We start from the raw sequence: 22,955 nt of genomic DNA, 5'->3' as shown, positions 1-22,955 counted from the left end.
TATAAGAAAACGAAAAAAAAGTAACAAAAACCCACCAGGTTATTTAAAACACTGACAAGGGGGAAGGGAGCATGATCCTAGAAGCCTCTACCCTCCTGTAAGTCAAAGGCAGCTCTACAGTGTGAAGACACCATCAAGATTCCCAGACCCCGCACATGGGTGGAAATATTTTCTGTTGCGCTATTGGGGCATTATTAGGGCCAACTCAACTGTGATTTTATTTGCATTACAAAAAGAGCAATAAAAGTCAACGAGACAGGTTTTTCAAATCACTTGTGAACCTGCAGATTTTTAATTTCACGGGGAGATGAAAATAAAACCAATTAGGAAAATACAGTCCTTTATTGTACATACCCAAAGGAACAGAGTATTGCAAACAATAATGTAAGAAAACCTGCACACAATAGTGGTCCGTACATTGTAGGTAGATGGTAAACATTAACCCTGGAATAAGTGATGCCATGAGAACATGGATCGCCACATTCAGAATACATGAGCACAAGATTTACATATTATTTGATTTAGGCTTTCTGTATGGCGATGTTCACATTTAGAGTATAATCACATGTGGCAGACTTCCATTCTATACAGGTGAATGGGAAAGTGTCTATGGCACGTGCATGGATACCTTCAGATTTTTTTTTTCAGAATTTTTTTCTGCATTTTATTCCATGGGGCTGGGATTGGTAATAGATTTGAATGTGATCACCGATTGGGACCTCCTCCAATGACACTCTGTTCCAAAGCCTGACTGTCCTACGGTAATATTGTTTTCAATGCATTAATACATCTGTGGTTTTTTGGCTGCTCCCAAACATACAAAACAAGGGTTTATTAACAAGAGTTTATTAAGATGAATAAATACAACGGAAATGATGCTGCGGTATATAAATATATCTATGTACATAGCAAGACGTTCAGTGCTGTACTGAATGGTATTACAATACAGGAAACACATCTCTAGTAGTCAGTAGTGGGCCAGTCCCAGCTCGCTCATTTTCTTTCACATTTCCAGTTTTCTCAGTGAGTTGTATCGGAGATGAAGAATGTTTTTCTTGTAGCAGTACACTTAGTCTCCACAAGGGGGAGAGATGACACTGTCCTTTGGCAGGTTCCTAGCAGTTCTATGTCATGTTGCACTGCAAGTTACATCATGTAATACAAGGTCAGTGTAGTTCTGGGAATGCAACATGAGCCTAGTGTTTCTTGGTCTAAGCTCTATGGCAGTGCCTGCTGAATCTGTGCTCATATGAAGTTGCACACAAATTATTCATCTTTCGTGATCCACAGCTAGCAACTGAACACGTCTTCCAATGGCACTGCCATTTCTTATTTGTCCTCTAGGTTTTTGGTTACGGTTAGGCATGTTCAGTTCAGCTATTTTATTATCTTTTAGCAGCTGTAGACTAAAACAAACAAAAAAAATACTGTCCTTTTCAGGGAATTCTTGTCAGCATTCTTGCTGTAGAAAATCCACTGTGCCGGTCCAATTGCCAGTGCAAAATCTAATTAAGAACATTTCCTTGAGAACTTGAACGTGCCATATCAGTGGAAACATAATAGGTGCAAAGCTGACCCTTGCCTTTAACTTTGATGACTCCTCTGCGGTCACATGTGTATCCTAGCTTCTGAAGGACTTTGCTGGTTTCTTCAGTGACCTGAAAGAACAAGTTTGTGAATAATGGACCTAGGTCTATTTTCAACCTATGTAATAGGGAAATGTTGTGATGTACAATAATTTACATTAAATGAGGGTTCTTAATTCGTGATGAGCGAGCCCTACCATGCTTGGATGCTCGGTACTTGAAAAGAGCAGGTTGGACACTCAAACAGGCTCGAATGTCATGGAAGTCAATGGGAAGCTCGAGTATTTTTCTAGATCTTCCAAAAAAAAAAAATGCTTGAGTTCCCCTTTGACTGCCATAATATATGGTACTTGATTCAAGCCTGTTTGAGCGTCCGACCTGCTTGTTTCAAGTACCGAGCACCCAAGCATGGTAGGACTCGCTCATCACTATTCTTAACCATTTGCATTATATCTAGTGTACTGAAATGCTTCATCGGGACTAGTGCAAAAAACAAAAACAAAAGAACCCTAATCTGCCCTGTCTCCATTCTCTCTCTGCTCATAAAGTGCATCCGGTGATAATGGGAGCGGTGAAAACAATACACGGCTGTGATTAAAAAGAGCACCGTTAAATAATGCAGAATGCTTTTTAGCACTCAAAAATGGTGGAGACATTATAGCCCATAAAGAAAAATTGCACTCGCAAGCAAAGTTATAAAAGTTTAATTGTTGATGAAGTGTTGTCAATTCGTTCTAAGTGCGATGCAGTTTGGTAGCCACTGTCAATTAAGAAGCTCAGGATAACCTGGAATATTAAAATGATTACTTAAGAAGATAAACTAGAAAATCAGAATGGACAGTAGAGGTGGGCAGAGTAGTTCTTGAAGGAAAGTGCCTGCTCGGAGGAGGGGTGGCCCTACTGCCACTACAGGAGGAGTGGGAGAGGTCAGTTTTTTTTGTATACATGAAAAATCACTGACATCTGAGTGAGGCCTTATAGTCACGTCTAAAACAAGCAACTCAGGGACGGATTCTGAAAGAGAGGTTTGGGAAGGAAATATAACATCTTACTACTATAAAAATTCTTCTCCATTTCCTGTGGTCAGTTCATGCCTCAATTACCTGAATTTTCCCAAGTACACCTGTGCTGTCCATTCGGCTAGCCACATTGACTGTATTACCCCAGATGTCATATTGAGGCTTTTGGGCTCCGATAACCCCAGCAACTACCGGTCCGTGGTTAATACCTTAATGGTGAGAAGCAGGGTTGAGAGTGAAAATATGTGAAAAGCGAAGACAAATCATTTAAAGTGTAATTGTTGTTTTAATTTCACAGGAAAATGAGTAACTTTGTAATATAACTTATCAGAGAAATCTGCTTCTTTCTCTGCCAGGAGTGATCAGTCATTATCACAATTCTCAATTCACAGGTAGAATCTGTTTTCAGTTAAGACAGATTTTTACATTCTTAAGATAGGAGCCGGCAGTTGGTGCTTATAAGATTCTATGTAAACATTGCTTCTAGCTCCTCCGCTCTAGTAGAAATTTATAAGCACCAACTGTCATCTTGTATCTCAGTAATGAACACAGATTTTATCCAGGAACTGAGCGTTTTGAAAATGAGCAGTCCACGAGGAGATGAACGCAGATTCCACTGATAAATAGAAGAAACTGGGATACATCTTATGTGCACACTGAATTTAGGAAATAAAGATTACTGCGACGGTAACTCCAAGTATGAGGCAGAATGTATAAAAAGAGTAATACAAGGAAGAAGATGTGTCATTTAACTCACCTACACGCAGCTTGAAATTGTTAAAAGAGTGCTTATTAATCAGATCCAGCTTTCCTATAAGGGCAGTTGCAAATTCTACCATGATGCCAATATGATTATAATTTCTGTCTCCATCCTAAATGAAACAAGGATATTTCATAAATGTAGGCAGAGGTTTTCATACACGTCTCTATGTAAAATAGCTTTAGAGAAAGCTCGTTCATAACTGAGGTCACCGGACAAAGCACAGCATGAAGGATACCTGTGGGTTTTCTTGTCCTGATGTAGCATTTAATCCTGTCGCTGCCATGTACGCACTCCCGATGGTCTTAATTTTTTCAACACTGCTGAATTTCGGTTTGGAAAGAAGCTGGAAACGAATCAAAATTGAGAAAATGCTGGTTACTGATCTTTTTAGACTTCTCAAGTTAAGGGGGCTTTACACGCTACGATATCGTTAATGTTTTATCGTCGGGGTCACGTCGTTAGTGATGCACATCCGGCGTTATTAACGGTATCGCAGAGTGTAACACTTACCAGCAACCTTAAACGTCCTCCAAAGTGGTGAAAATCGTTCACCATGGAGAGGTCGTCCTAAAACCAAAAATTGTTAATGGTTGTTTATAGATGTTGTTCCTCGTTCCTGCGGCAGCACACATCGCTGTGTGTGACACCGCAGGAGCGATGAACCTCACCTTACCTGCGTCCCGCCCGCAATGAGGAAGGAAGGAAATGGGCGTGATGTTCGTCCCGCTCATCTCCGCCCCTCCGCTTCGATTGGCCGGCTGCTTAGTGACATTGCCATGACGCCGAACGCACCTCCCCCTTGAGGGAGTGATTGTTCGGCAGTCACAGCGATGACGCCGACCAGGTAAGTGTGTGTGCCGCTGCCGTAGCAATAATGTTCGCTGCGGCAGTGATCACACGCCATCGCATGCACGACGGGGGCGGGTGCTTTTGCGTACGATATCGCTAGCAATTGCTAGAAATATCGTAGCGTGTAAAGCCCGCTTTAGATTTGACAACTGCTGGTATCTTTCTAAAGCTGCTCCTCCCACTACTAATTGTTGTCAATCTCAGTGATCTCCGTACCCTAAATTCACTTATTTCACAGGGCATTTTCTACATTTTTGCCGACAGAATAATATCATGAGTTCACTTGTGTCTTTTTTTCTTTTTTACTGGAAGAAGAGGTAAAGCTGATTAAATGTGTAGCGCTTATAGGATGAGTAGAGATCCTATATTCTGCAGTTTGGACTCTCTGGGAAAGGCATTATTTTTTTCCCTCTCACATTTTAAGAGCCATCGTTTATATTCCGGCGACGTAGCTGTATGTGGGCTTATTTTTTTGCTTGGATTAGTTGTATTGGGATGATTATATTTTTTATTCTTTATCAGAGAGAATGGAAGAAAATAACAAATGTGTGTTTTAATTCTTTGCCGTTTTTCATTTTATTTTCAGTCACTATGATTATAGTGCTTTATATAGCTACCAATTTTTTTTAATTTTATTTGCTTTACTACTTTTTTACAATAAAAGATAAACTTTAAAACAATCATTTGTGTTTGAGTCACTATACTCTGAGTCATAACTTTTTTCATTTAACATTGGTTTTATTTCAAATATTTGCTGTACACTTCTTTTTGACATTTGTTGCCTTTTATGATGCTGCAGACTAGTATATATGGGGATATGGTAAAGGTGACTTCATTTTCCTGTCACAGAGTTAGGTAAGGGCCTGCATTTTATTGTACTAGCTGTAGTTTATATAGTAGGATTGTGAACACATTTATACAACCACGCTGCATGCTTGCTAGTGCCTGGTATTGTATAATTCAATTCATCTATTTACATCAGGCTGCTAGTTATTTATTGCATAATTAACAACAGAAACTAAGCCCATCCTAAAACCTGCGGCAGAAGCCCTAATCTTACAGAGACCACTTTGACGGAGGGGGTGGGGGGAGTACTTCATAGAGTTGGATACAGCAACAAAACATTTTGATCATGGGTCATCAGAGGTTTATCATTTACTACTAAATTCCGATTTTCTAAACAAATCCGAATACAGAACAATCGTTTTTTTTTCCTCACCTCATCAAAATCTGCTATTATTTCATTAAGCAGTCGGAGACACTCCAGGCCTTCGTGGTTTTCATCACATTCTGTGTAAAATTCCTTGAAGTCAGGTATAGATGCAAACATGACGCAGACACAGTCATATGACTGGTAATACAGGTCCTACAGGTACAGAAGGCATGAATATAGAGTAAGACAAAAAGATAGATACACACACTGCGGAAGATAAAGTAGTTGGAGCAAAGTGTGTGTGTGTGTGTGTGTGTGTGTGTGTGTGTGTGTGTGTGTGTGTGTGTGATATATGTATTTATTTACCTCATTTCTAAGGTTTTGCCCAATAAACTGCTGGGCTACATCAGCTGGTAGGACATTTTCCAGCAGAACACGATTGAGATTCTCCATGGTCTCAATACGTTCACGCTCCATTTTAAACTTCCTCTTCCAAAGAAAGTCAAGTCGACAATAATATTCATTCTGCAAAAATGTGAACACAAAGTAAAAAATGACAAATAATACTAATAAGTTACCAGGAAAAACTTTCTACGTGATTCAATGAACTTCCATTCCACCAAAGATTACATACACAAACACTATTATGTATGTATTTAGGTTCACAGTCATTGTTCCCAAGTTATGGGAGCTGCTATCCTCTGGATGCAGGATAGAACTTGCCATCGTTGAAAGCTCGATTGTGTTAATATACAAATAGGGACGCTAATAAAACAGGAGAGCCACCACTGTATCTATTAAAAAGAATTACTTTAGTAAAACGTAGCTCAGTGGCATGCATTAGTGTTTGGGACTGTACAAGCAGAGTGGATTTCCTATCTGTTTCTCCATAGTATGCCCGACACAATGACAGGGACTCACCTGTCTGGCCAGTGCCAAAAGGGTTGAGAAGAAGATAAACAGTGAAACGCTGCCCATAATTTTTGGCTCCTTCAGGATTCCTGGCCTAGTGTAAGAAGAAGGGAATTTTGTTTACTTACCGTAAATTCCTTTTCTTCTAGCTCCAATTGGGAGACCCAGACAATTGGGTGTATAGCTTCTGCCTCTGGAGGCCACACAAAGTATTACACTAAAAGTGTAAAGCCCCTCCCCTTCTGCCTATACACCCCCCGTGCATCACGGGCTCCTCAGTTTTGGTGCAAAAGCAAGAAGGAGGAAAACTTATAAATTGGTCTAAAGTAAATTCAATCCGAAGGAATTTCGGAGAACTGAAACCATTCAACATGAACAACATGTGTACACAAATAACAACAGCCCGAAGGGAACAGGGGCGGGTGCTGGGTCTCCCAATTGGAGCTAGAAGAAAAGGAATTTACGGTAAGTAAACAAAATTCCCTTCTTCTTTGTTGCTCCATTGGGAGACCCAGACAATTGGGACGTCCAAAAGCAGTCCCTGGGTGGGTAAAATAAAACCTCGTAATAGAACCGTAAAACGGCCCCTTCCTACAGGTGGGCAACCGCCGCCTGAAGGACTCGCCTACCTAGGCTGGCATCTGCCGAAGCATAGGTATGCACCTGATAGTGTTTCGTGAAAGTGTGCAGGCTCGACGAGGTAGCTGCCTGACACACCTGCTGCGCCGTAGCCTGGTGCCGCAAAGCCCAGGACGCACCCACGGCTCTGGTAGAATGGGCCTTCAGCCCTGAGGGAACTGGAAGCCCAGAAGATCGGTAAGCTTCGAGAATTGGTTCCTTGATCCACCGAGCCAGGGTTGATTTGGAAGCCTGTGACCCTTTACGCTGGCCAGCGACAAGGACAAAGAGTGCATCCGAGCGGCGCAGGGGCGCCGTACGAGAAATGTAGAGTCTGAGTGCTCTCACCAGATCTAACAAGTGCAAATCCCTTTCACATTGGGGAACTGGATGAGGACAAAAAGAGGGTAAGGAGATATCCTGATTGAGATGAAAGGGGGATACCACCTTAGGGAGAAATTCCGGAACCGGACGCAGAACCACCTTGTCCTGGTGAAAAACCAGGAAAGGGGCTTTGCATGACAGCGCTGCTAGCTCAGACACTCTCCGAAGTGATGTGACTGCTACTAGGAAGACCACTTTCTGCGAAAGGCGTGAGAGAGAAATATCCTTCATTGGCTCGAAAGGTGGTCTCTGAAGAGCCATCAGCACCCTGTTCAGATCCCAGCGTTCTAACGGCCGCTTGTAAGGAGGGACTATGTGACAAACCCCCTGCAGGAACGTGCGTACCTGTGGAAGTCTGGCTAGGCGCTTCTGAAAAAACACAGAGAGCGCTGAGACTTGTCCCTTAAGGGAGCCGAGCGACAAACCTTTTTCCAATCCGGATTGAAGGAAGGAAAGAAAGGTGGGCAAGGCAAATGGCCAGGGAGAAAAACCCTGATCAGAGCACCAAGATAAGAATATCCTCCACGTCCTGTGGTAGATCTTGGCGGACGTTGGTTTCCTAGCCTGTCTCATAGTGGCAATGACCTCTTGAGATAACCCTGAAGACGCTAGGATCCAGGACTCAATGGCCACACAGTCAGGTTGAGGGCCGCAGAATTCAGATGGAAAAACGGCCCTTGAGACAGCAAGTCTGGTCGGTCTGGTAGTGCCCACGGTTGGCCCACCGTGAGATGCCACAGATCCGGGTACCACGACCTCCTTGGCCAGTCTGGAGCGACGAGGATGGCGCGGCGGCAGTCGGACCTGATCTTGCGTAACACTCTGGGCAACAGTGCCAGAGGAGGAAACACATAAGGGAGTTGAAACTGCGACCAATCCTGAACTAAGGCGTCTGCCGCCAGAGCTCTGTGATCCTGAGACCGTGCCATGAATGTCGGGACCTTGTTGTTGTGTCGGGACGCCATTAGGTCGACGTCCGGCATCCCCCAGCGGCAACAGATCTCTTGAAACACGTCCGGGTGAAGGGACCATTCCCCTGCGTCCATGCCCTGGCGACTGAGAAAGTCTGCTTCCCAGTTTTCTACGCCCGGGATGTGAACTGCGGATATGGTGGAGGCTGTGGCTTCCACCCATAGCAGAATCCGCCGGACTTCCTGGAAGGCTTGCCGACTGCGTGTTCCGCCTTGGTGGTTGATGTATGCCACCGCTGTGGAGTTGTCCGACTGAATTCGGATCTGCTTGCCTTCCAGCCCCGGCTGGAACGCCTTTAGGGCTAGATACACTGCCCTTATCTCCAGAACATTGATCTGAAGGGAGGACTCTGGCTGAGTCCAGGTACCCTGAGCCCTGTGGTGGAGAAAGACCGCTCCCCACCCTGACAGACTCGCGTCCGTCGTGACCACAGCCCAGGATGGGGGCAGGAAGGATTTCCCCTTCGACAGAGAAGTGGGAAGAAGCCACCACTGAAGGGAAGCCTTGGCTGCCCAAGAAAGGGAGACGTTCCTGTCGAGGGACGTCGACTTCCTGTCCCATTTGCGGAGAATGTCCCATTGAAGTGGACGCAGATGAAACTGTGCAAAAGGAACTGCCTCCATTGCTGCTACCATCTTCCCTAGGAAGTGCATGAGGCGCCTCAGGGGGTGTGACTGACCTTGAAGGAGAGATTGCACCCCTGTCTTTAGTGAACGCTGTTTGTCCAGCGGAAGCTTCACTATCGCTGAGAGAGTATGAAACTCCATGCCAAGATATGTCAGTGATTGGGCCGGTGTCAGATTTGACTTTGGAAAATTGATGATCCACCCGAAACTCTGGAGAGTCTCCAGAGCAATGTTCAGGCTGTGTTGGCATGCCACTTGAGAGGGTGCCTTGACAAGCAGATCGTCTAAGTAAGGGATCACCGAGTGTCCCTGAGAGTGCAGAACTGCTACTACTGTTGCCATGACCTTGGTGAAGACCCGTGGGGCTGTCGCCAGGCCGAAAGGCAGTGCCACGAACTGAAGGTGTTCGTCCCCTATGGCGAAACGCAGGAAGCGCTGATGCTCTGGTGCAATCGGTACGTGGAGATAAGCATCTTTGATGTCGATTGATGCTAGGAAATCTCCTTGGGACATTGAGGCGATGACGGAGCGGAGGGATTCCATCCGGAACCGCCTGGTTTTTACGTGTTTGTTGAGCAGTTTTAGGTCCAGAACAGGACGGAAGGATCCGTCCTTTTTCGGCACCACGAACAAGTTGGAGTAAAAACCGTGACCCTGTTGCTGAAAAGGAACAGGGATCACCACTCCTTCTGCCTTCAGAGTGCACACCGCCTGAAGAAGAGCATCGGCTCGCTCGGGGGGCGGAGATGTTCTGAAGAATCGAGTCGGAGGACGAGAGCTGAACTCTATCCTGTAACCGTGAGACAGAATGTCTCTCACCCAACGGTCTTTTACCTGTGGCAGCCAGGCGTCGCAAAAGCGGGAAAGCCTGCCACCGACCGAGGATGCGGTGTGAGGAGGCCGAAAGTCATGAGGAGGCCGCTTTGGGAGCGGTTCCTCCGGCGGTCTTTTTAGGACGTGACTTAGACCGCCATGAATCGGAGTTCCTCTGATCCTTCTGAGGCCTTTTGGACGAGGAGAATTGAGACCTGCCCGCGGACCGAAAGGACCGAAACCTCGATTGCACCTTCCGTTGTTGAGGTCTGTTTGGTTTGGACTGGGGTAAGGATGAGTCCTTACCCTTGGATTGTTTAATGATTTCATCCAATCGCTCACCAAACAGGCGGTCGCCAGAAAATGGCAAACCGGTTAAGAACTTTTTGGAAGCAGAGTCTGCCTTCCATTCACGTAGCCACATGGCCCTGCGTACTGCCACCGAATTGGCGGATGCTACCGCCGTACGGCTCGCAGAGTCCAGGACAGCATTAATGGCGTAGGACGCAAACGCCGACGCCTGAGAGGTTAAGGACACCTCTTGCGGAGCAGACGTACGTGTGACTGCATTAATCTGCGCGTGACAAGCTGAGATAGCTTGGAGTGCCCATACGGCTGCGAATGCTGGAGCAAAAGACGCGCCGATAGCTTCATAGATGGATTTCAACCAGAGCTCCATCTGTCTGTCAGTGGCATCTTTGAGTGAAGCCCCATCTTCCACTGCAACTATGGATCTAGCCGCCAGTCTGGAGACTGGGGGATCCACCTTGGGACACTGAGCCTAGCCCTTGACAACGTCAGCATTGCACACAATGAGGGTCGGTGGAACCTGCCGGTAGTATAGCCGCACATGAGGTACAGGTTGCAAAGTAAGCCTGTGCTTTGGCACCCTTGCTTTTTGCGGACGACATGCTGTTGTCTCCTCTGAGTACAATCCAGGAGGGTATATAGCCAAAAATCAACAGTGCGACCGTACAGTGTAAATGTATAGCATATAAGCATATATATATATGTGTACACTTCGGCACTCAGTGGGGCCAGCACCTCAGGTGCTGCTTACCGACCGCTCAAAGCGGTTGTGTGATCACCAGATTCCCTGCCTGGGCCTCCCAGAGCCGTGTTGTCTCTCCTCTCCAGCGTCAGAAGTGCTGACAGGAATGGCTGCCGGCGTTCTGTGGGGAGGAGGGCGTGCCCTAGAAAGTGCGGGAATCTGGTGCCCCACGGTGCTCAGTGAGGGGGGAGGAGGATACAAAGTATGCTCCAGCCCTCAGCGCTGACGTCCTGTGCAGCGTCCCGCCCTTACCCTGACTGGCAGGCCTGGGGGCGGGAATATGCGATACTAGGCCGCAAAAGCCGGGGACTAAAGTTATAAGCGCGGCCGGCAAATAAGCGCGGTCGGCGCGGTAGTCCCCGGCGCACTAACACACCCAGCAGTGCTGCAGTGTGTATGGCACAAGCGCTCCATGCGCGGTCCCACCAGGGGACACAGAGTACCTCACAGTAGCAGGGCCTTGTCCCTGACGATACCCGGCTCCTGTCCAGCAGATTCCCCAGGGGCTGCGGAGGGAGCACGGTCCCAGTGCCTGGAGACCGATTAGGATCCCACTTCACCCAGAGCCCTTAAGGGATGGGGAAGGAAAACAGCATGTGGCTCCTGCCTATGTACCCGCAATGGGTAACTCAACCTTAACAACACCGCCGACCAGAGTGGGGTGAGAAGGGAGCATGCTGGGGGCCCTGTTATGGGCCCTCTTTTCTTCCATCCGACATAGTCAGCAGCTGCTGCTGACTAAGATGTGGAGCTATGCGTGGATGTATGCCTCCTTCGCACAAAGCATAAAAACGGAGGAGCCCGTGATGCACGGGGGGTGTATAGGCAGAAGGGGAGGGGCTTTACACTTTTAAGTGTAATACTTTGTGTGGCCTCCGGAGGCAGAAGCTATACACCCAATTGTCTGGGTCTCCCAATGGAGCGACAAAGAAAAGCATACATGTAATATAAAGTGTTCTCTGCAGAGTGAACAGGAGCATGTTTATCTTGGCTAGCTAAACTATAAAACCTAACAAGTTTCAACATCTCTTATTTAAAAAAAAAAACAAAAAATAAAAAAGAAGAAACGACCTGAACACTACACTGTATGCTTCGTACTACATTAGTGATAATGGCAGAGGCTGCCTGTTGGAACATAAGGCTGGCGGCTCCAGCGTACCTGGAAATGTTCTGGTTCGCAGAGAGCCAATCAATGTAACAGTCAGATAGCCAGCTGTGAGTGTGCAAGAAGATTATATTGTATATCACCAGGGCAATGCTCAGCAGGATCAGCTTGACTTCAAAGTTCATGAGCAGGAATGCAGAGCAAGCCAGCAGCCCCAGAATACAGCAGTACATGTAATACTAGAGAGGAGGAGAAGGCCATTATTGATGGATTTAACATGTCATTGATTACATCCTCATCAATATTCATCAACTGTATTAAAGTCTGTAGTTCTAGTAACCAAAAAGTAAAACCCATTTCTGCTATTTGGCTAACAGGAGAGCTTTTATGTACTTGTATTTTTTGTATTGATAAAAGGTTTCTCGCTTGCCCACACGGAGGCTGCTGTGTAAGTGGCGGGCTGTCAGTCACTATAGATATAAGGGCACTAGAGTTGAGCGGATTGCCAATAATCCGGGTCCGGCGGAGCAGTGGCGGGTTGACAAGGAAGTTCGATGAGAGAGAGAGAGTGAAAGAGAGAGAGAGAGAGAGAGAGAGAGAGAGAGAGAAAGAGAGAGAGAGAGAAAGCGAGAGAGAAAGAGAGAGAGAGAAAGAGAGAGAACGAGAGAGAGAAAGAGAAAGAGAAAGAAAGAGAGAGAGAGAGAAAGAAAGAGAAAGAGAAGAGAGAGAAAGAAAGAGAGAAAGAGAGAGAAAGAGAAAGAGAGAGAAAGAGAGAAAAAGAGAGAGAGAGAAAGAGAAAGAGAGAGAGAAAAAGAGAAAGAGAAGAGAGAGAAAGAGAAGAGAGAGAAAGAAAGAGAAAGAGAGAGAGAAAAAGAGAAAAAGAGAGAGAGAAAGAGAGAAAAAGAGAAAGAGAGAGAGAAAGAAAGAAAAAGAGAGAGAAAGAGAAAGAGAGAGAAAGAGAGAAAGAAAGCGAGAAAGCGAGAGAGAGAGAGAGCGAGAGAAAGAGAGAAAGAGAGAAAGAGAGAAAAAGAGAGAAAGAGAGAAAGAGAGAAAGAGAAGGAGAGAATACGAATACCCGAATACGGATCGTGCAACCAGAATCCCGCGTCCGGGTCGGACCTACCGCTGAAACCGCGCGGATCCGGATTTTTCAAGTCCGGGTCCGCTCAACACTAAAGGGCACCTCTCCTCATGAGCACAGGCGATGGATAAAAATCATGGCTCCTATTAGTCAAACAGCACAATATTTTGTGGACCATTTTGGCTACTAAGTTGAAGGACCAGTGGCTGTAAGTTTACCAGCAGAGAATACAAAAAGCTACTTTGTATTTCAGAGATAAATGTTGACCTAGGATATGCAAACAATAAAATAAACTCTTCTCCCCACCAATATAATGGCGCATACATTAAGCCATACAAGAAAACATTTACAATGATTATACAATAAATGAAAGCTAATGACTATGTTTGTGCATCTATGTATATATACACACACACTGTCTAATAAAGTTATATCATACATATTTTTACCAAAACTGAAGAAGATCTACTGACCGGCAGACTATACAGCATTTGGGTCTCAGTGGCAGAAGTTAGTGATGTATTCATAGAGACATCTGGACACAATTTTTCTGGTAAAAAGAACTGAATGAAAAATCTCCATCAGTGATCATCTTTATGAAACAAAAGAAATGATAATTCTCAATAAAGCCTGTAGACCAAGAGCCACTCATTTCACACATCAGACAGGAGGAACAGAACATGCGGTATGTCTGGTCACCAAGAATACAGGTAACCCTGCCATGTAGCATTTGTACGGAGCTGGATCACAAGTGATCGGCCCACTCTGGGGTCCAACCAATCACTGAAATATACACAGAAAGAAACGTGATCAATTACCAAGTTAAAAACTGCCATAAACAGCACAGTGAGAACGGTCAGGATTCCAAAGGGCACTCTCAACCAGGGCCGGCTGGAGAGAGCGGTGGAGAGAGAAGGAACCCAGTGGAGAAGCTGTGGTCCTTTAAGGATACATTTCTGTTGGAGTAATGAACAGAAAAGATCTTTATTAAACACATAATGATGCACTAATATTCTATGGCACTTCTGTGCACACACAAGGGCTCGTCATGTTAGCCTTTGTAATTGCCTATTCTAGATTTGGGCTGAGGAGCTTGAATGGTCTATGCATAAGCTGCATTTATTATCATATTATCATAAACATGAACAACAAAATCACTGCGATGGGGCTAATATTCATATAAGAAAAGCATTAACCGGACCCAGGAGGAGCTAGAGATCACCAACAGTGGATGGATTAGAAGACATGCAGACTAAGGATAATTTAGCTGCTTTACCTTCTATCTCCTCACTGATGGTTTAGATCAGGGGTCTCAAACACGCAGCCCATGGACCTTTGAGTCTGCTTCTTTCAGCCTGCAGGCACATAGACCCCCGGACGAATGCTGCCGATGCAGCACAGGGAAGCGCTCTGCACAAATATACTTATATCTAAAGCAGCGCCGACATATGATGTCAGCTGCTTGCCTCTGATTGGCCAGCCGTTCCCATAGGTATAAGTATATTTGTGCAGAGAGCTTCTCTGCATGGCGCCGGCAATACATTTATCTGAAGTAAAGTGCTGATGGCAGAGGCCCCCTGCACAGTCAGCGATCGTCAGGGGTCTACATGCCTGTAGGCCGCAAGCAGCAGCATCAGAGGTCTGCGGGCCGCATGTTTAAGTCTCCTGGTCTAAACTATCAGTGAGGAATTAGAACGTAAAGCAGCTAAATTATCCTTAGTCTGCAGGTCTTTTAATTCCCCATCCACTGTTGGGGATTGTTAGCTCATCCTTGGTCAGGTTAATGCTTCTCTTAGACGAAGACCAGCATGGTCACAAAAATGGGTAAGCTGACTCCCTGGAGCCTGCGCACATCAAAATTGAAGACTGTGCCCATGTAAGGATGGAAAAGTGCAGGGGGAGAGACAGCAGGCAGAATGCGCAAGATTTCCGGCTGCGCACCTGACATCACAGGGTTACTAGGGAAAAGGAGGAGAAATCCTGTATAATGAAGACTGGAGGCAGTCTTATATTCCGGGCAGCACACGTTCCATAGCCCAGAAGATATAAAAGAGGATTTTTCCAAAACGGCCCATCATCCAGGAGGCATACAGGTATGGCTAATTTCACTTTTATGCCACCTGTATGCCCATACTAAGTAAAACAAAAACACACACAAAAGGGATACAGATTCCTTTTAATGAATCAAGAGCCTTTTGACTTACTATGCCCTCTTCAAGGCCGGCATGAACATCGAGCTTCATGAATGGGGGCCTAAATATCCAGTCCTCAGAACTTGTTTTAACAGACCCAAACCATTTGGCCCACAGAAGGTCTGATTATTATTGCAATTCAACAAAAATTGCTTGCAATCACAATTCAATTGAATAATGTAGTATGATTTTATATGCACATCTAAACAAATAATGTAAAACAAACTTACAGAGAGATGTCCAGCAAAGCAGGCAAATAGGAAAAGTAGAAATAAGAAGAATGAAATGCCATATGAGATGCCGAGGGCTGTATTCCTAGAAAGAAAATACAGATTAAGGTATGACAGGAGCAGTAATGGTCACGGTCCAAAACGAATTGTCAGAGACTTCTATAGGACTAGTTTACACCAAGCAGTGTTATAAGCAGAAAGGTCTCGTTCTGATACATTTCACTCATTTTAATGAGAATGCCTTCTCAAGACAGCTAAGGCTGCTTTACACGCAGCGACATCGCTAGCGACGTCACTAGTGAAAGCACCCGCCCCCGTCGTTTGTGCGTCACGGGCAAATCGCCTACCCGTGGCGCACAATATCGCTAGTACCTGTCACACGGACTTACCTGCCTAGCGACGTCGCTGTGGCCGGCGTACAGCCTCTTTTCTAAGTGGGCGGTTCGTGCGGCGTCACGGCGACGTCACACAACAGGCGTCCAATAAAAGCGGAGGGGCAGAGTGCAGCTGAATGAAAGACACGCCCACCTCGTTGCCGGAGGACGCAGGTATGGTGCTGTTCTTCATTCCTGGGGTGTCACACGTGTAGCGATGTGTGCTGCCTCAGGAACGACGAACAACCTGCGTCCAAAAGCAGCAACGACATTTGGAAAATGGACGACGTATCAACGATCAACGATTTGGTGAGTATTTTACATCGTTAGCAGTCGCTCGTACGTGTCACATGCAACGACGTCACTAATGAGTCCGGATGTGCGTCACGAATTCCGTGACCCCAACTACATCTAGTTAGCGATGTCGTTGCGTGTAAAGCCCCCTTTAAGCTCACAAATCTTCATTAAAGCACACACATAAACCTTAAAGGGAACCTGTCATCAGAAATTTGGCTTTCAACCTAAACGTTTCCCCCTCTGCAGCTCGTGGGCTGCATTCTGGTAAGGTTTCTATACTTTTTGTGCCCCCTTTTAAACCAAAATAAATACTTTATAAAACTGTACCTTTCGGTTTGAAAATCTTCTAAATCGTCCATGGGGGCGGGCCGTGTGGCGTCCGTTGCTGTATCTTACGCCGTCCCCCATGCTCCAAATCATCCCTCATAACGCCGCCCACTGCGCCCGAGGTCCCGTGCACGCCGGGACACCTGGTGACGTGGTCGCACGCACGAGAGAATGGGCGGCGCTGTGATTGCATCGCAAGTGCGCACCCATACTCTCGTGGGCGCGCTCTCCCCTCTGTACGTCGCTCAGATCCTCAGCTTCTCCTGTAGTGGCCTGCTCCGCTCCTCCCATCTATTTCCTGCTGCAGGGTACGATGGGAAGGAGGTGACGTCGGGCCGGCACAGAACGCTGGAGGCAGTGGGGAAAGGGCGGGCACGAGAGTATGGGCGGGCACTTGCGATGCAATCACAGCGCCGCCCATACTCTCTTGCCTGCGACCACTTCACTAGGTGTCCTGGCGTGCACGGGACCTCGGGCGCAGTGGGCGGCGTTATGAGGGATGATTTGGAACATGGGGGATGGCGTAAGGGACAGCAACGGACGCCACACGGCCCGCCCCCATGGACGATTTACAAGATTTTCAAACCGAAAGGTACAAGTTTATAAAGTATTTATTTTGGTTTAAAAGGGGGCACAAAAAGTATAGAAACCTTACTAGAATGCAGCCCACGAGCTGCAGAGGGGGAAACATTTAGGTTGAAAGCCAAATTTCTGATGACAGGTTCACTTTAATAATTACAGTATAGGAAGTATAGCAGTAGTTACAAATGCCATGTGTACATGCATGAACTGCATCAATGTCATATCACTGAAAGGTCTGCATTCAAATAGGTCTTGACATTTTTCGATATTACACGTTGTTTGTACAGGTTATACTGTAACATCTTAGAATACTGCAATTATTTCATAATCACTTACTTAGGAGACACCAACATCTGGACTATAAAGTTACAAACGAAGATGAAGAAGCAACAGGCAGTGTAATATTTGAAGGATGGCAAGTCAGAAAGTCGGTACTGTAGGGAATAATATTACATGTCAGAAGCTTTCTTTATGCAAAAGTCCTTTTTTTGTCAGCAAGGAAAAAGTAAGCCACTAAATATTAGCTTAGACCAGCACACAAAACCTAAAACAGACAGGGTGCATCAGAGAAGCATATACTGCAGATAGTTGTCTGACGGCCACACACAGGACAATGAGGAGGAGGAAGAGAGGAGCGTGACTGACCCTAGGATACAGGATTGCTTAATAAGTTTTATCTTTAAGAAAACCAGATAGAATCAGAAAGAAAAGAAAAAGATTACAAAAAATGCTGGTATAATTTTTTTAAATTTTACTTTCTATGCATTTTTGTATCATTCCCGACACTTTCTCCAACCCTTCTAAGAGTCATACAGTTTTTATTTTTCCATCCTTTTTAGAAGGACTTTTTCGTGGGTCGAGTTGTAGTTTTGAATGACACCAATCATTTTACCATACAATGTACTGAGAATCAGGAAACTAAAGATTTGGTGTGGTGAAAAGGAGTAAAGGGGGTGTTACACGCAGCAATATCGCTAACGATATTGCTGGTGAAAGCACCCGCCCCCGTTGGTAGGAGCCGTCACACGAAAGTTACCTGCCTAGCGACGTCGTTCTGGCTGGCGAACCGCCTCCTTTCTAAGGGGGAGGTTCGTTCGGCGTCACAGCGACGTCACTAAGCGGCCGCCCAATAGAAGCGGAGGGGCGGAGATGAGCAGGCATAACACCTCCCACCTCTCACCTCCTTCCTTCCTCATTGTGAGCGGCCGCAGGTACGGTGTTGTTCCTCGTTTCTGCGGTGTCACACGTAGCGATGTGTGCTGCCGCAGGAACAACAAACAACCTCCGTCCTGCCACAGCATCGATTTTATGAAAATGAACAACGTGTCAACGATAAGGTGAGTATTTTTGATCAGTCGTTCAGGGCTGCTACACACGACGACGTCGCTAACGACGCCAGATGTGCGTCACGGAATCCGTGACCCCGGCGATATATAGTTAGATACGTTGTTGCATGTAACGGGGCCTTAAACCTCAAAAAACAAAATCATTGCCATTGTTTCACTTTGCGGTAAAACAAAAAAAAAAAAATACATCAAAAACAAAAGACTTATTAACTTGAAGGATTATTTTGATAACGATTTCAAACTTTTTCTTTAGATATTATATTTTTGTGGTTCACAAAATTCAGAACATAGTAAATAAACAGTTTATTGTTGCCATTTAAACGTAACTTTTTTTTTTTTTATTACTGTTATCACTTTGGGGTACATCTGACATTTTGATCACTTTTTATTGCGTTTTTTAGGAAAGTTTTATAACTGGAAAGAAGGGAATTTTGTTTACTTACCGTAAATTCCTTTTCTTCTAGCTCCTATTGGGAGACCCAGACAATTGGGTGTATAGCTTCTGCCTCCGGAGGCCACACAAAGTATTACACTTTAAAAAGTGTAACCCCTCCCCTCTGCCTATACACCCTCCCGTGCATCACGGGCCCATCAGTTTTGGTGCCAAAGCAGGAAGGAGGAAACTTATAAATTGGTCTAAGGTAAACTCAATCCGAAGGATGTTCGGAGAACTGAAACCATGAACCAAATAACAATTCAACATGAACAACATGTGTACACAAAAGAACAACAGCCCGAAGGGAACAGGGGCGGGTGCTGGGTCTCCCAATAGGAGCTAGAAGAAAAGGAATTTACGGTAAGTAAACAAAATTCCCTTCTTCTTTGTCGCTCCATTGGGAGACCCAGACAATTGGGACGTCCAAAAGCAGTCCCTGGGTGGGTAAAAGAATACCTCGATAAAAAGGGCCGTAAAACGGCCCCCTCTTACAGGTGGGCAACCGCCGCCTGAAGGACTCGCCTACCTAGGCTGGCATCTGCCGAAGCATGGGCATGCACCTGATAGTGTTTAGTGAAAGTGTGCAGACTCGACCAGGTAGCCGCCTGGCACACCTGCTGAGCCGTAGCCTGGTGCCGCAATGCCCAGGACGCACCTACGGCTCTGGTAGAATGGGCTTTCAGCCCTGAAGGAATCGGAAGCCCAGACGAACGGTAGGCTTCAAGAATCGGTTCCTTGATCCACCGGGCCAAGGTTGACTTGGAAGCCTGCGACCCCTTACGCTGGCCAGCGACAAGGACAAAGAGCGCATCAGAACGGCGCAGGGGCGCCGTGCGAGAAATGTAGATCCTGAGTGCTCTCACGAGATCTAACAAGTGCAAATCCTTTTCACATTGGTGAACTGGATGAGGGCAGAACGAAGGTAAGGAGATATCCTGATTGAGATGAAAAGGGGATAGCACCTTAGGGAGAAATTCCGGAACCGGACGCAGAACCACCTTATCCTGGTGAAACACCAGGAAGGGGGCTTTGCATGACAGCGCTGCTAGCTCAGACACTCTCCGAAGGGATGTGACTGCCACTAGGAAGAACACCTTCTGTGAAAGGCGTGATAGGGAGACATCCCGCATCGGCTCGAAAGGTGGTTTCTGAAGAGCCGTTAACACCCTGTTAAGATCCCAGGGTTCTAGCGGACGCTTGTAAGGTGGGACTATGTGGCAAACCCCCTGCAGGAACGTGCGGACCTGCGGAAGCCTGGCTAGACGCTTTTGAAAAAACACTGAAAGCGCCGATACTTGTCCCTTGAGAGAGCCGAGAGACAAACCCTTGTCCATTCCGGATTGAAGGAAAGACAGAAAAGTGGGCAAGGCAAACGGCCAGGGAGTAAAACCCTGATCAGAGCACCAGGATAAGAAGATCCTCCACGTCCTGTGGTAGATCTTGGTGGACGTTGGTTTCCTGGCCTGTCTCATAGTGGCAATGACCTCGAGATAACCCTGAGGACGCTAGGAGCCAGGACTCAATGGCCACACAGTCAGGTTGAGGGCCGCAGAATTCAGATGGAAAAATGGCCCTTGAGACAGCAAGTCTGGTCGATCTGGTAGTGCCCACGGTTGACCCACCGTGAGATGCCACAGATTCGGGTACAACGACCTCCTCGGCCAGTCTGGGGCGATGAGGATGGCGCGGCGGCAATCGGACCTGATCTTGCGTAACACTCTGGGCAGCAGTGCCAGAGGAGGAAATACATAAGGCAGTCGAAACTGCGACCAATCCTGAACTAACGCGTCTGCCGCCAGAGCTCTGTGATCTTGAGACCGTGCCATGAATGCCGGGACTTTGTTGTTGTGCCGAGACGCCATTAGGTCGACGTTCGGCGTTCCCCAGCGGCAACAGATCTGTTGAAACACGTCCGGGTGAAGAGACCATTCCCCTGCGTCCATGCCCTGGCGACTGAGAAAGTCTGCTTCCCAGTTTTCTACGCCCGGGATGTGAACTGCGGAAATGGTGGAGGCTGTGGCTTCCACCCATAGCAGAATCCGCCGAACTTCTTGGAAGGCTTGACGACTGCGTGTGCCGCCTTGGTGGTTGATGTACGCAACCGCCGTGGCGTTGTCCGACTGAATTCGGATCTGCCTGCCCTCCAGCCACAGCTGGAACGCCTTTAGGGCTAGATACACTGCCCTTATCTCCAGAACATTGATCTGAAGGGAGGACTCTGTCGGAGTCCAGGTTCCCTGAGCCCTGTGGTGGAGGAAGACCGCTCCCCACCCTGACAGACTTGTGTCCGTCGTGACCACAGCCCAGGATAGGGGCAGGAAGGATTTTCCCTTCGACAAAGAAGTGGGAAGAAGCCACCACTGAAGAGAGGTTTTGGCTGCCCGAGAAAGGGAGACGTTCCTGTCGAGGGACGTCGACCTCCTGTCCCATTTGCGGAGAATGTCCCATTGAAGAGGACGCAGATGAAACTGCGCAAAGGGAACTGCCTCCATTGCTGCCGCCATCTTCCCTAGGAAGTGCATGAGGCGCCTCAAGGGGTGTGACTGGGCTCGAAGGAGAGATTGCACCCCTGTCTGTAGTGAACGCTGTTTGTCCAGCGGTAGCTTCACTATCGCTGAGAGAGTATGAAACTCCATCCCGAGGTAAGTTAGCGATTGGGTCGGTGTCAATTTTGACTTTGGGAAATTGATGATCCACCCGAACCTCTGGAGAGTCTCCAGAGCAGTGTTCAGGCTGTGTTGGCATGCCACCCGGGAGGGTGCCTTGACTAGAAGATCGTCTAGGTAAGGGATCACCGAGTGTCCCTGAGAGTGAAGGACCGCCACCACTGTTGCCATGACCTTGGTGAAGACCCGTGGGGCTGTCGCCAGGTCGAAAAGCAGTGCCACGAACTGAAGGTGTTCGTCTCCGATGGCGAAACGCAGGAAGCGTTGATGCTCTGGTGCAATCGGCACGTGGAGATAAGCATCCCTGATGTCGATTGATGCTAGGAAGTCTCCTTGGGACATCGAGGCGATGACGGAGCGGAGAGATTCCATCCGGAACCGTCTGGTTTTCACGTGTCTGTTGAGCAGTTTGAGGTCCAGAACGGGACGGAATGATCCGTCCTTTTTTGGCACCACGAACAAGTTGGAGTAAAAACCGTGACCACATTCTTGAAGGGGAACGGGGATCACTACTCCTTCTGCCTTCAGAGTGTCCACCACCTGAAAAAGTGCCTCGGCTCGCTCGGGTGGTGGTGATGTTCTGAAGAAACGAGTTGGAGGACGAGAGCTGAGCTCTATCCTGTAACCGTGAGACAGAATGTCTCTCACCCACGTGGAGAAATGGGACCTGGCTGAGGGCCGAAAGGACCGAAACCTCGGTTGTATCTTTCGTTGCTGAGGTCTGTTTGGTTTGGACTGGGGTAAGGACGTGTCCTTTCCCTTGGATTGTTTAATGATTTCATCTAATTGCTCGCCAAACAAACGGTCGCCAGAAAATGGCAAACCTGTTAAGAACTTCTTGGAAGCAGAATCTGCCTTCCATTTGCGTAGCCACATGGCCCTGCGAACTGCCACCGAATTGGCGGATGCCACCGCCGTACGGCTCGCAGAGTCCAGGACGGCGTTCATGGCGTAGGACGAAAAAGCCGACGCCTGAGAAGTCAAAGACACAACCTGCGGAGTAGAGGCACGTGTGACTGCATTAATCTCAGACAGACAAGCTGAGATAGCTTGGAGTGCCCATACGGCTGCAAATGCCGGAGCAAAAGACGCGCCTATGGCTTCATAGATGGATTTCATCAGGAGCTCTATTTGCCTGTCAGTGGCATCCTTGAGCGATGAACCATCTGCCACTGCTACTATGGATCTAGCCGCCAGTCTAGAGACTGGAGAATCCACCTTGGGACACTGAGCCCAACCCTTAACTACGTCAGGGGGGAAGGGGTAACGTGTGTCATTAAGGCGCTTAGTAAAGCGCTTGTCCGGAAATGCTCTGTGTTTCTGGACAGCATCTCTGAAGTTAGAGTGATCAAAAAACGCACTCCGTGTACGTTTGGGAAACCTAAACTGGTGTTTCTCCTGCTGTGAAGCCGACTCCTCTATCGGTGGAGTTGGAGGAGAAAGTTCTAGCACTTGGTTGATGGACGCTATAAGGTCATTTACTATTGCGTCTCCTTCAGGTGTCTCAAGATTGAGAGCAACGTCAGGATCAGAGCCCTGATCTGCGACCTCCGCTTCATCCTCCAGAGAGTCT

At 47.0% G+C, this 22,955-nt stretch overlaps 1 protein-coding gene across 3 annotated transcripts in view; it reads right to left on the bottom strand.

The window, feature by feature from the left end:
- Positions 1–323: 323 nt before the first annotated feature.
- Positions 324–22,955, bottom strand: part of ADCY4 (adenylate cyclase 4) — a 272,900-nt gene continuing 250,268 nt past the window's right edge. For all 3 annotated transcript variants that reach the window (XM_075319682.1, XM_075319669.1, XM_075319676.1), the window contains exons 15-26: positions 17,271–17,368; positions 15,355–15,439; positions 13,751–13,888; positions 13,406–13,495; positions 11,906–12,090; positions 6,292–6,376; positions 5,737–5,895; positions 5,437–5,583; positions 3,604–3,711; positions 3,363–3,477; positions 2,690–2,814; positions 324–1,658 (exon numbers count right to left, since the gene is read on the bottom strand). In XM_075319682.1, coding sequence (XP_075175797.1) covers positions 1,506–1,658; positions 2,690–2,814; positions 3,363–3,477; positions 3,604–3,711; positions 5,437–5,583; positions 5,737–5,895; positions 6,292–6,376; positions 11,906–12,090; positions 13,406–13,495; positions 13,751–13,888; positions 15,355–15,439; positions 17,271–17,368 — 1,488 coding nt within the window. In that variant the 3' untranslated portion in view covers positions 324–1,505. The remainder of the gene's footprint in view (positions 1,659–2,689; positions 2,815–3,362; positions 3,478–3,603; positions 3,712–5,436; positions 5,584–5,736; positions 5,896–6,291; positions 6,377–11,905; positions 12,091–13,405; positions 13,496–13,750; positions 13,889–15,354; positions 15,440–17,270; positions 17,369–22,955) is intronic.

This window comes from Anomaloglossus baeobatrachus, chromosome 1 (genome assembly GCF_048569485.1).
Source record: "Anomaloglossus baeobatrachus isolate aAnoBae1 chromosome 1, aAnoBae1.hap1, whole genome shotgun sequence".
Taxonomy (NCBI): Eukaryota; Metazoa; Chordata; class Amphibia; order Anura; family Aromobatidae; genus Anomaloglossus; species Anomaloglossus baeobatrachus.
The sequence above is the reverse complement of the archived record's forward strand: the minus strand, read 5'-3'. Positions and strand labels throughout refer to the sequence as shown.